This window comes from Athene noctua, chromosome 3 (assembly GCF_965140245.1).
Source record: "Athene noctua chromosome 3, bAthNoc1.hap1.1, whole genome shotgun sequence".
NCBI lineage: Eukaryota > Metazoa > Chordata > Aves > Strigiformes > Strigidae > Athene > Athene noctua.
The window spans coordinates 30248400-30261264 of record NC_134039.1 but is presented as its reverse complement, the minus strand read 5'-3'; the positions used below and the strand labels follow the sequence as shown (position 1 = coordinate 30261264).

At 48.4% G+C, this 12865-nt stretch overlaps 1 protein-coding gene, 1 long non-coding RNA gene and 1 other non-coding gene across 4 annotated transcripts; 2 read left to right on the top strand and 1 right to left on the bottom strand.

The window, feature by feature from the left end:
• Window positions 1-2893: 2893 nt before the first annotated feature.
• Window positions 2894-4376, bottom strand: LOC141958540 (uncharacterized). Its single transcript, XR_012633287.1, has 3 exons — window positions 4309-4376; window positions 3621-3752; window positions 2894-3500 (listed from the first exon to the last, which is right to left on the bottom strand). It is a non-coding gene; the product is annotated as an uncharacterized LOC141958540 (long non-coding RNA).
• Window positions 4377-4481: 105 nt separating this feature from the next.
• RPL3 (ribosomal protein L3) lies at window positions 4482-12129 on the top strand. 2 transcript variants are annotated; one of them, XM_074902510.1, is made up of 10 exons: window positions 4482-4541; window positions 5851-6043; window positions 6658-6826; window positions 7715-7850; window positions 9089-9275; window positions 9641-9801; window positions 10084-10185; window positions 10662-10757; window positions 11212-11331; window positions 12020-12129. In XM_074902510.1, the coding sequence occupies exons 1-10, from the start codon at window positions 4539-4541 to the stop codon at window positions 12062-12064; spliced, it is 1212 nt and encodes a 403-aa protein (XP_074758611.1). In that variant the 5' UTR covers window positions 4482-4538; the 3' UTR covers window positions 12065-12129. The 2 variants fall into 2 exon arrangements, with proteins under 2 accessions (XP_074758611.1, XP_074758612.1); XM_074902511.1 differs by lacking the exon at window positions 4482-4541 and adding an exon at window positions 5540-5750.
• Window positions 9390-9482, top strand: LOC141959505 (small nucleolar RNA U83B). Its single transcript, XR_012633452.1, has one exon. It is a non-coding gene; the product is annotated as a small nucleolar RNA U83B (small nucleolar RNA).
• Window positions 12130-12865: the final 736 nt, after the last annotated feature.

Sequence of the window (12865 nt, the reverse complement as noted above, 5' to 3'; positions counted from 1 at the left end):
AAAAGGCCCCTTGCAAACATGGGGACTCCAGATTTTGGGGACACCCCCTGATTCTGGGAGGCAGAGACTGAAGGATATGCACCTTGCATCTCTGAGGCTGCAGCCTGGGCCTCCCTGGTGCCCACAGTACCACCGTGGCCACTGGCACAGACAGGAGGGGAGAAGCCACCCAGCCTTAGAGGCGGCTCGAGCTTCTTGGCCTGTGCCTTTTGCACAGAGCAGCTGCCTACCAACAGTCCACGGGCTTCTGCAGTGTCCTCAACAATCTATATTAATAGGAATGAAATTAAAAGCAAGCCCTTGAGTTGTAATGTGGCTCCCTAAGCTCGTCAGCAGAAGCCAAAACCATTTTGAGCCTGCTTGTCCACTTCAGCCTGAACACAACTTGAAACTCAGCTGCCCGAATGCTTCAGCTGAGCAGATGCTCTGCACCACGTTTCTACCGGGCGTGCCACGGGACATCTCTAGGTCTTCATTATGGAGATACTCAAACCAGGCAGCAGATTTGCTGGAAGTCACCAGCCAAAGGGTGAAAAGTGGGAGCGCTGTGAGCACTTTGTAAGGTCTTAACAGCTCCAGGACATCTTTGAAGGGCCCAGAAATATCAAAGTGCCCACAGTGAAAGCTAAATCCCCATGAATTGGGGGAGATGAATGAAAGAGTGAAGATAAATGAAGAAGGGAGGGGTTTGTTTTTGCTAAATAGGTGTCCAAAGTGTCCGGTGTTCTGGATGAACAGGGTTTGGACCTGGACAGACAAGCCAAGTACACAGCAAAACCAGCTGCTTCCACTCTGGGCCAGTGATGATGCTGCATCCAACCATCAGCACTGAGGTTGATGAGGCAGAAGGACTGGCTGGATAGCTTACATCCCACTCACCTCCAGGTCACACCTATTACAGAGAGTCTGGTTAGCAGCAACAGAGCAAAGGGCAGAGCAGTGAGATGGGGAATGGGCTTGACCACCATTTCATTCTGCCTGAGACTGATTCCATTTTCTTGGCAGAGTCTACAAATTGGCTTCGTGACTTGGGAGCTCAGTGCAGGAGCTAAAGGTAAATGTATGGGAGAGATAAAAAAGCATTTAAAGCCCACCCTTGGTCACCCATTAGGAGTAGCATCCTAAAAAGTGAGGAGCCATCCCCTGTCCTTTGTGGGGCACCTTCTAAGGGACAGCTTGGAGGTAGGGGGTGGATGCTCCCCCATCACATCCAGCCATAGAATCATAGAATGGTTTGGGTTGGAAGGGACTTTTAAAGGTCATCTAGTCCAATCCCCCTTCAATGAGCAGGGCCATCTTCAACCAGATCAGATTGCTCAGAGCCCCATCCAATCTGACCTTGAATGTTTCCAGGGGTGGGGCAGCTCTGTTTTGGGAAGATGAGTGCAGCACCAGCACGGCTGGATCCTCAGCCCTCCAGTTCATACTGATTCCCTTCCCACTGTCTGCCAGGTTAGGCTAGGCAATGAAATATCCTCCAAATGAGGCACCTCTCAGTCTGTATGGGCTTTCTCACACAGGTTTGCATGCAGAGTCCCTCCAGCAAAGCCTCCAGGCTTGGGTTTTACTTTACCTGCAGGAACTGGAGTTGGGGAGGGGAGGTGAAAGGTCTCTGGGAGTTGATTAAATGTGTTTAACACTTGGATATGCCCTCCTTAATTATTTCACACTAGCTGGGTAACCAGCCCCCCACGCTGAATGGCTTAGCTGTATTACACCTGGGCAGCTGGGGCAGAATTTGGCTCTATAGGTAGGTGTTTGCTTAAATTAATCAATGTTTGCAGTAAGTTGATGTAACCGTAGTGTTCAGCACTTACATTGCATGTTACAGGTCAGCATCCCCACAGCCATTTGCATGGCTTCCACGTGGTGCTGTGGTCCCTGGTAGGGAGGGAGAAGTCAGGGCAGGAGGCATCCCTGGGGCACCAATCTCCCCATGGTGTTGTGTTTGTCAAACACATCCGTCTCCATTAGGCCCAGGAGATCCTGAGGGCAAACTCCAAGTGCCTGGAGTGTGGGAACCTCCAGCCCACCAAGCATTGGATACCATCACCTTCATGGCTTTGGGTTTGCATCTGCTTTCATACCACAGGCAGTGGTGGATTAAGGCCCATGTTCCTTATAATAACACAAAATTATCTACTTATTCTCAATTAATTCAGCCTCTGTATGTGGTGGGGTTGGATCTTATTATTCAGCAGTTTCCTTATTTTCCACAGATAAACTCGTGGATATATCTAATACCATCTCCACCACCCAACAGGTTCATTGGCTTTGTGTCCTGCATCCTCACCCCAGAGAGGGGCTGTAGGTAGAAGGATGTGGCCATCAGCTGAGATGGCTGGGCTCTTAGGTTTACCAGCCACCTGGATGCCTGACGCCATGACAGTTATCTGAAGCTGGGCTTCAACCCATATTACCTCAGCTGAGGTTGTCACGCTGACCCAGATGCAACGTTACACCTCAACATTTTGAGTGAGTGGCCAGGAGTCAGTCACTCCTCCAAAGGGACTGGCCTTCAGCTGCTGGACCATAGGCTGGATGAAACCCTCAGCTCTCCCAACCACCGGGTGCATGTCTCATGTCTCCAGTGATGTCAGAAATCAGGTATGCATTCCCACAAGGCTGGGAGGGTGCCTGTCCTGTGGTGGTCCTTGGAGAGACCACTTTCTCACAGCATCGCTTTCTTGATACTTCCTCACCTGGTCTTTAGCCAGCCCAGCACAACCAGCCAGGCAGCTGGGCAAAGCAGGCAGCTCTGTCGTGGTAAGGCATTAGCTGTCTTTTTCTATCTGCTAAGCCACAGAAATGCGGCATTCAGATCACATCTAACCCCTGCAGGAGGTTAAAACCTTCGCGGGAACAAAAGCACAAAAGCCAATATGGTGGCTGCTATTTGTTCAATTTATTAACTGCGCAATTGCTTTATATACACCTTTCTGTACATCGCGAGATCTTTAGTTCCCTGTTCTTTCCGTGCATCGCAAGATCTTTCATGCGCCTATATTCTTCCCATACATCGCGAGATCTTCTGAGCGCCTCTCCCTACACGGCTCTATTACCCTCTCCTGCCTCTCAGATGTGTGTTGACTCCAGATCCTTTAGGGTGGTCTTTCTTCTTCCTTCTTGGCCAGGAGGTGCAGCATTTCTGGCTGAGGACCAGAGCTGCTTCAGAGGACGTTTCAGCCAGGGCTGTGCTTCACATCAGTTATCCTGCAAGGGTGCTTGCGCGGTTCCCAATCCAGGGAAGTCTGAGGGAGCTTCTTCAGCTGGGTCCTATCTGATTTCCTGGCATTGATGGAGGGAGAGTGAATAATTTATTTCATGTCCCCCAGCTATCTCCCTGGTCAGGTTTCACCTCAGCTCTGCTTCACCCCTACCCTGAAGAGATGCTCCAGTGCTGGCTCCCATGTTGGCAAGTTTCCAACGTAGGCCGAGCCGGCCAAGATCTTCCAGAGACACAGCTGGTCCTGGCGGTGCTTACCTGTGTGCCAGAAGAGCTGTAAATAGAGCAAGAGAAATAATAGCATGAATAATGACGGCTCCAGACAGCTTCCACAGGAAGTCTTATTTTCAGTTCCTCTTTCACAGCATAACTTTATCATCTACATTGGTCTTACTGTTTATTATTAATTCAACAGTGGCACACGGACGTCCTGACTGAGTTTGGAGCTGCGCTGTACCAAGCACCGTGGGAATACACATCAGGACGCAGCCCGTGAAAAGCACACCATCAGCTTGAGAACGTGTCCCTGCATGACAGGAGAGAAATTACTTCATTACTTTCTCTATTTTGAGATATATGCAAAAGTAATGGGCGCCAATGTTAGCAGTGAAATCTATTTAATCTCTTTCTTTCTTCTTACTGTGTTTCTTCACATTGCCTAACACCTTTTGCAAACTTTGATGATTCATCAAGTGCCTTTTGACTCAGGGGTCATTACAGATTCCCGTGACTCTGGAGCTGTTTAATATAACTAGTTAAACACTACGTGGGGACGAGGCAGGTACTCACTCCCAGCTAGGATAAGCACATAATTTTTGTGGAAAGGAAACCTCCAGCCTATTCAAGGAGGAAGGCTGCTGTGGGACATGCCTTCTGTTGCTATATACATCTGAACAGTGGCATGGCGACATCGTGGTTTTGCATAACGCGATAAGGAACGGCACTTAAACATTTACGTGAGGAGTTTCATGTATTTTATTACACTCCTCCCTCTCCTTTTTCTGTTTTAGACTGTACTACAACATTATCTGTTACGACCTGTAAGTGCAGGCGTTACATTGTGGCGGCACTCCGCCCGGTACCTTTCGCACGTTGTCGGCCGGCGGCCCGGCAGCCCCAACAGGCCCCCGCTGGCGGCCGCCCCGCGCCGTTCTTGGCCCCGCTCCCCACCCGTAGCGTCGCTCGCGCGCCGCCCCACCCCTCTCTCGCGAGAGCTGCGCGCGCCTGCGCAGCGCGCCACGGCGGGAGGCGGGGCGCTTATAAAAGGCACGCGCGGGGCGGGCCCAGCCCTTCCGGCCGGCGTGGGGACGCGATGGTGGGTGCTGGCGGCACGGGCCCGGCCGCTCCATCCCGCGGGCAGCGGCGCCATCCCGCCCCCGGCGGCTCCCCGGCCCCGCCGCCGCCGCACCAGGGCCCTGCGGGAGACGGCGCAGGGCCTTTTCCGGGGCTGGGGCGCGCCAGGGGCGGGCCAGACCAGGCTGTGCCTAGGGGACGCCGGCCGGGCCTGCTCGGCGTGGGGGCGGCCGGGAGGGCGCTTTGCCCGTGGCGGGGCTTGGTGTCCCGTGTTTGGGGTGCGGCGGCTCCTCTTTAGAGAGCTCCCGGTAGTAACGGCCGCTCGCCAGGCGGTCGGGCCGCAGTGCGTCGGAGGGCCCGGAGGGCGGTCAGCGTGAGCCTTCTCCGTGCGCTCCCGCGAGCGCAGCGAGGCCGGGGGGGGGGCAGCACGCGGAGTGCTCGGTCTAGTAATGCAGCTCACTGCCTTTCATCTGTGGGATCAAATTCCGTGTTTGATTATGTCATACGCGAAGGCACTGTACTGTAAGCCTTTGCGTAGGTGTCAAAATTTAGTTCTGCTGAGCCCTGCCGCAAGATTTGTAATCCTAACAAAGCTCTTTTGGGGGGCTGGTAAACTTTGTCTGCTTAAGGCAACTTGTGTTGAGTATTTTTTGAAAGTAAAACCTGTTTCTTAGCTGTTGGTTGTTAGCTCCATGTTTAGCTGTACAATCCTTTTTTAAAATTTGGATGTCAGATTGGATGGACAATTCTTTGTTGGGCAGAGTTCTCCGGGTGGAACCCAGCCTTGTTGGGCTCTCGGGTTACAGAGGGAGCCTGCAGGGCTGGTAGTTGAGGAAAACGGCTTAGAAAAATCGATGCATTTCCACCCAAAGTGGCTGAACCAGATGTGGATGTTGAAATGCTGTTTTATTGAAGCTTTTCAAACCGAAATTGTTTTTATAAAGTTTATTTTCATAGTGTTATCAGTTTGTTGGAACACTGTAAAATTATCTGCTTTTCAGTTTTAAAGGCTTCTGGAGTGTGTTGAAATTCTGGTGGCATGCTATGGCTTAACTACAGTGGGACATGGTAATGTCTTAAAATAAGCTTGAAAGGGAGGGAATGTTGAGGAAATCTAGGAAGAACATAGTTGGAGCATGAGGATTATATTCTTACAACATTGTGATGGGATGGAGAAGCCAAGCAGCTGATACTGAGAAGGATTTCTAGAATGAGATTGACTTGTGTATAGGTAATATTCATGTTTCAAGAAGAGAATTGGCCTTGGCCCTTGAGTAGTGGGTATAATGAATCTCTGTAGCAGGCCCTAAAAGTTTATTTTCTCTCTCTAGTCTCACCGCAAGTTCTCAGCTCCGAGGCATGGGTCTCTGGGCTTCCTGCCCCGCAAGCGCAGTAGCAGGCACAGGGGCAAGGTGAAGAGCTTTCCCAAAGATGATCCCAGCAAGCCTGTCCATCTCACTGCTTTCTTGGGGTACAAAGCTGGCATGACCCACATTGTCCGTGAAGTCGACAGACCCGGATCCAGTATGTATTAATGTTCCTGTTAATAAAGGAGGTGGTTTTATCTTTATGAATGGCAGAAGATGACTTATTTGTTAGTAGCTTTGGATTTTAGTCCTGGCTTGTGTTTACACTGTCCAGAGTCCTTGAGTGGGTGTGGTATAAAGCACCCAAACTCCTCCGACTTCAGTGTGAGTGATGTCCCAGCAGTAAGACTTAGTGTCTAGCAGTGTCTGTCCTGTTAATGGTCATCTTCCTGAGAATCACAGTGACCTGATGGTTTGGTTTAGCTGTACTGTAACTGGCTGCTTAGGATGACCTCGCAATGGGTGAACATAAGTAAATTGCCTTGGTGGGGTTTTTTGCTGATTGTCCAATCCTGAATGTGGTTCTGTTACTCGATATTCATCTGTTTTGCCTATTGGGCTTTGCTGTGCTTCCTACTGAGCCAGCCTCAAATTTTTGCAAGGCCTTAAATTGTAACTTCAGGGTTGGTCACTACCATGCATCATCTTTGCCTTTGTGAAAAGAATTTTAGAGTTATTTAACCTTTCATGTGAAGGATTTACGAGTAAGAACAGATGATGTTTAATAGTTGTTGCTGGTGTTAATTGTACTATATTTCTGCCTTCATCCAGAGGTGAACAAGAAGGAGGTGGTTGAGGCAGTCACTATAGTAGAGACTCCTCCCATGGTCATTGTGGGCATTGTGGGATATGTGCAGACTCCTCGTGGTCTCCGTAGCTTCAAGACCATCTTTGCTGAGCACATCAGTGATGAGTGTAAGCGTCGCTTCTACAAGAACTGGTAAGAGAGCAGGGATTTTACTCGTCTTAATCTCATGCCATGGTTCATCTTTTGTGCTGGGTGGCAGATTAAGCTAGTGCAGCTTTTTAAAGAGGCTTTTTTGCATTTAGCATTTGGGCTTGATGAACTGGCCTAATAATGGGATATGCTGTAGGAATGGCTCTAGAAGGGTGACAGCATAACGTTAGTGCAGTTCTTGGTGTGGGGGTGACAGTGTTGAGTTTTGCCTGAGATGTCCGTAACAGGCTACACATGATGATACTTCGACGGGCGGACATAAGGAAATCGCCTCTGGTGATTCTTGTTGAGTGTCGAGTCCTGACTGTAGCCCTGTTTTCTTAGGAAAGGGGAAGACAAATATGTTAACTTCTGATTACTGTTCCAGGCTCTGTTGTGATTCAAAGTATGCACATTTGCCCAAGTGAGGCTCCAGTGTGTCTATTGCTTACAGCCTGTTTATGAACTTTACAGGCTGAAAAGATGTCAGAGCAATAACGATGACGAGGGTGTCACAGTAATGACCTTGCTGTCAGGCATAGCTTGGGCTTAGAAGGGGGGAAATTACAGTATTCCAAAGCAGATAGCAGTCATTTGACAATTGCTTTAAAGATCTGTTTTTTCTGTTACTGTTTGACATTTCTCTACAGTCTTTTTATCTTCTACACTGTGAATATTAATGTGCTTTGGAATTCATGGTAGCTCCGCTCAGCTCTGGCATCTATGTCACTGTCTGATGAGCTCCAGGCTCCGCTTGCCAGTGGAAGAGAGTCCTTAGAAGCTGGCAATGAGCTGAAACCAGCTGAGGTGGCAGTCCTTCCGCTCATCCCCACTTTCCTGGGGGATTGATGAAGGGCTTAGCCAAACTTTGTCTCTGCTCTGCTTCTGAAGGCACAAGTCCAAGAAGAAGGCCTTCACCAAATACTGCAAGAAATGGCAGGATGAGGAGGGCAAAAAGCAGTTGGAGAAAGATTTCAATAGTATGAAGAAATACTGCCAGGTTATTAGAGTCATGGCTCACACTCAGGTAAGTGTCTGAGGGACTCAGGTGTACACTGGAAACAACCAAGAGAGCAAACATAAAACTTGATCCATCTCTGTACGGAGATTTCTGCTCTCCCCTGCATCCTGGTGCTGACTGTTAAGCACAAGACAAATATTATCACTCATCATTCTGTACAAAGTGTGTGCTCATGGGGTGATTGAGGGCAACTGCTGGCAGTCTTCTGAAGCAGTGTTGAAAAGACTGAACTGTAGTAGAAACTTCTTAGACTCAATCCTTTGCTGATACCATGTAGACCTGGGCTCTCTTAATTTCAGCTACAAATAAAAACAGGCTAAACACTTAATTCTGGGGTTTGTGTGGTCAGCATCATTTCAGGCTGTGTGCTATTGGGACTGCAAATACTCAGAAGCTTTGGTTGACTTCTCTTGTTCAAGTGGAGGAGGTGTACTCCTGAGTGGTGTGGTGGTGACTCTCTAGCCATCAGTGCTCTGCCAGACTTTCTTGGGAATGTAATTAAATCTGAATTGTCTGTAAGCGCAGTAAGATGTCTAGTTATGACATTATTTTACTAGAATTACTTTTCCATACTAGACAGCAAAGGCAGTATTGCAGCTGCTGTTGATGCTCTTATGAGTCCCTCTGTGATAAATACAGTATAAGTAACTGTAAATGTGACCCTACCCAAAGTGTCCTTCAGTGTGACAGGCATTAGCAAAGAGTCATAGAATGATTTGGGTTGGAAGGGACATTTAAAGATCATCTACTCCAATCCCCTTGCCATGGGCAGGGACATCTTTCACTAGACCAGGTTGCTTGAAGCCCTGACTTTGAACACTTCCAGTAATAGAGCATCATCTTCCCTGGGCAGCCTCTGCCAGTGTCTCACCACCCTCATGATGAAAAATTTCTTTTTTATGTCCAATCTAAATTTATTCTCTTTCAGTTTAAAGCTATTGCCCTGTGTTATCTCCTGTCCTTCCCGGATGGAGTTTGCCTGGTGGCTGGGGGGTTAGAGAATTCTGCATTCCTGTGGGTGGCATATAACTTCTAGACACTGTGACTTGTCATTTAAGCCATAATATAGCCTTCCCTGTTAGTGTAGGGCCTTTTACTCCATTATGTTGAAGTTGTGTATTTTGAAAAAGGATATGTTAAGTTAGAGAAACAGATTGGGTCAGGACTAGAAGGTTACTGGGCTAGTTAATAGAAAGTCCATCTTGGAAGAGCAGGAGCTAAATTTCATCCTTTCTCTTTTGTAGATGCGTTTGCTTCCCCTGAGACAGAAGAAGTCTCACCTGATGGAGATCCAGGTGAATGGTGGCAGTGTTGCTGAGAAAGTGGACTGGGCCCGGGAGAAGCTGGAACAGCAGGTACCCGTGTCAACTGTCTTTGGCCAGGATGAGATGATAGATGTCATTGGAGTCACCAAGGGCAAGGGATATAAAGGTAAATGCATGGAAGTTCTCTTTGTGATCAGATACAGGTTTTAATGACATTCTAGCCTTGAGTTTTCACAAGTGTGTGGACTAAGAGCTGAGGAGGTGAATCCATACTGCTGTCACAGTTCAATGATGAGACCATGGAATGAGCGCTGGGCACAGCGCCTGACATCCATGAGGAGCCATTCCATGCTGCCTTCCTTCTGAGAACACAACCCTGGGACAGCTGGGGAGGGCGCCTTGGTGGTTCAGGGGCAGGGTGCTTCACCAGGAAATGTGTTTAATTCCTGGGATGCTGGGTCTGGGATTCCCTTTTGTTGTGGTGACATCTCAGCGTGACAGCAGTTACAACACTGCCTTGGTTTCTTTCAGGTGTTACCAGCCGTTGGCACACCAAAAAGCTGCCCCGCAAGACTCACAGGGGTCTGCGCAAAGTGGCCTGCATTGGCGCATGGCACCCTGCTCGAGTGGCTTTCTCTGTGGCCAGGGCTGGTCAGAAGGGGTATCACCATCGGACTGAAATCAATAAGAAGGTTTGTGTCTCTGAACTTCTGGGAAGAAACAAGAGCTGACTGAGGTCACTTACTGCATGACTGTGGAGAGTTTTAGTTTGGATGTTTTGTTTGCTTGAATGTCATCTTGGAGGCAATAATCATACTCCATTATGTTGGATAACCATAAAATTCCTGTATAGCCACATGTTTTCAAACTGCAACAGACATATTTCTCCAACCCTATGTGAAATTCTTTACATTTTGGATTATGACAGCCCTTTTCTCCTACCCGGTGCTAAGTAGAAATACTTGATGTTTTAGATCTACAAGATCGGCCAGGGTTACCAAATCAAGGATGGAAAGCTGATCAAAAACAATGCATCAACTGATTATGACTTGTCTGACAAGAGCATTAACCCTCTGGTGAGTTGTTGCAGCTCTATAGAGAGTGCTTGTGAGCTGCAGTCTTAAGAGGCAAATGGGCCTGGTGTAAGTTGCAAAATGGTTGAATGAGCTCTTGAGATAAAACTCTGCTGCTGTGGGAGGTGGTGTTGCTTAGTCATTCTCAGTATTGACTTGTGTAACTTGCTAATTGCATTTGATATGTGGCAACAGTGTAGAGAAATGTTACAAACCTAGAAATGGTACTTGTAAATAAGGAATAACTTAGGGAGAGCAGCTTTTGCTGATTTGTCGGCCTCTTCTTGTGGCAGCTGTACTTTGCAAAAGCCTTACAGCAGCAAGTAAATAGCTGTATTGAGAAACTTGCTCAGTGAAAGGTAATATTGGAAAGAGGATTTTGGTGAATGTGGAAATGGCTGAGACTTGGAAATGGTGTGAGAACATCAGCCTTGGTCACTGATCCTGCTTACACAGTGCTAACTGTTCTCCTTGTGCAGGGAGGCTTTGTCCACTATGGTGAGGTGACCAATGACTTCATCATGCTGAAAGGTTGTGTTGTTGGGACCAAGAAGAGAGTCCTAACCCTGCGCAAGGTGAGTGCTGCAACCTGCTGTCAAATAGGCTAGAACAGCTTGTTAGCTGCACTGCCTCTGGTACAGGTGTTGCTTTCAGCTGTGGGGATTCATGTAGCCAGATAGAAAGACAAGCCCTGTGCACACAGACCTGCCTCATATTATGACTTTGGGAGCAGTGTGAGGTCCTTTTCCCCGTCAGTTCAGTCCAGGGCTGTTTGTAGTGAAGGGCATGCTTTAGGGTTGAGAGTTCTTTGGCACCGTAAGGACACTGGCAGGCAGATTTGGGCTCGCCTGCTGGTGTAAGTGGACCAGTCCTCAGCCTTGAAGGCCAAAGGTGTGGACTGGCTTATTAGTAAATGCTCCCTGCTCATAATAGCAGCTGCAGTATGAGATCAGAGTGACTTGGGAGGTGGCAAGAAGTAGCCAGCATGGTGGCAGGGTTCTGCATACTCACCTGGCATCTCTTGTGTAGTCCCTGCTTGTGCAGACCAAGCGCCGGGCCCTGGAGAAGATTGACTTGAAGTTCATTGACACAACCTCCAAATTTGGTCATGGCCGCTTCCAGACAGCTGAGGAGAAGAAGGCTTTCATGGTAAGGACAGTCTGAAGCTGGCAGCTTTGTGTTGTGTATCTGTATTGTCTTTCAGCTAATGGCAGTTGGTATCTTGGCCTTTGGGCTGCTGCAGGGCCAAGGTTTCTGTGAAATAAAAGTGTTTAGCTTTAGTTCAGAGGGTTCATCCTGCCAACTTGGTTATCACCACGGGTGGGGGGTAGGGCTGGGGTCTTGTTTGGTGCCTGAGGGGTGTTGCCATGTTTGGGCACAAGTCATTCAGTGATGAGGCATGGAACAAGCACAGAAAGCATGGAGCTGTATCTGACACCCATGGGGAGTGGCTCTGCTCTCTGTTTCTCTCAACACAGAGGATGGTGCTTAGAGTGGGCTGGGGGTGGCATCCTCAGCTTGTCACTTGCTGGAAGAAGCAAGTTAGGAGTCTGGGGTGTGAGACCCTTGGGAGGTCGGAGCTGCCCCACAAGGTGGCACCAGCGTTTCTTCTCTTACAAAGTCATCGGTCTGGTGCAGTGTGGCTGTGCCAAGTTCAGCTTTCCCCAAACCCTGTAGCTGTGGGTGTGGGGCTTCAGATTTCCAGTGGGCTGCAGTATTAAGGGCTTTTTTAGCTTAATTTCTTGGCAGTGAGAGGAGAAGAAATTATGGCAGTGAAATAGGGATGTGATCTTTGCAGACTGCTGTTTTCATAGTTTCTTTTTGTTCTTTTTTTCAGGGACCACTCAAGAAAGATCGTATTGCAAAAGAGGAGACAGCTTAATGTGTGTAATGCTCTTGTGTCCTGTGTGGTCTCAGATGGAAAAATAAATATTCTGAAGAAATTAACTTTGCCTCTTTGTTTATACATAGCTGCCTGAAGTCTGGTTCTCTCACTGCAGGCCCTGTGTGCGGGACCAACCAAACCAAAGAAGCAAGTAAAGCTCAAATTCATGCGCATCCAACTCATAGCAGGGTTCCTGTAATGAGAAAGAAGCTGTCGCTGTTTTTGGAGAGCAGAGATTTTGGGGCAGAGCAAGGCTTCTCTGTTTGGTTGTGTGAAATAGTAAAGCAGCAGGAGCCCTAAATGTGTTTTCAATACTGAGGTATTATTCCACATATTAAATGTCTGCTGGATGGCTAGGGGAGTTCCTTTGGATCAAACAGGTCTTGAAATGAAACTGCTTCAGATAGTTGAAAAGTCACTAAATTTTAGATAGGTGGCTGACGCTGGCTGTTGCTGTGGAAACCCTCCAGTTTCTGTCTGACGGGAGGTAACCTGCTCACTGTTAGCAAATGCAGTTTATTGCTGTTCCTGAGAGCAGGTACTGTGACAAATTGCTACCTTGCAGCAGCTCAGGATTCCTGAATCCATTTCCCAACCCTGCCAAAAGACTCTGCCTGGTGATGGGGAAACAGGCTGCCCTGGGAGGGGACAGGGGGTGACTTTTCTGCCCCCCACCCTCCAAGGAGGAGGAAGAACTGTGAGTGCTGCTTGTGGTGTGTTACTGCATGGTTCAAACTACAGTCAGCTCCTGGGGAGACAATTTAGCTGGTGTTCCCAGCTGAGATCAATGGTGAGGGG

Coding starts and splice junctions, on each gene's coding strand:
- RPL3 (XM_074902510.1), top strand. Junction 9,802..10,083: donor GGACTGAAATCAATAAGAAG/GTTTGTGTCTCT, acceptor TTGATGTTTTAG/ATCTACAAGATCGGCCAGGG. Junction 10,758..11,211: donor GAGTCCTAACCCTGCGCAAG/GTGAGTGCTGCA, acceptor TCTCTTGTGTAG/TCCCTGCTTGTGCAGACCAA.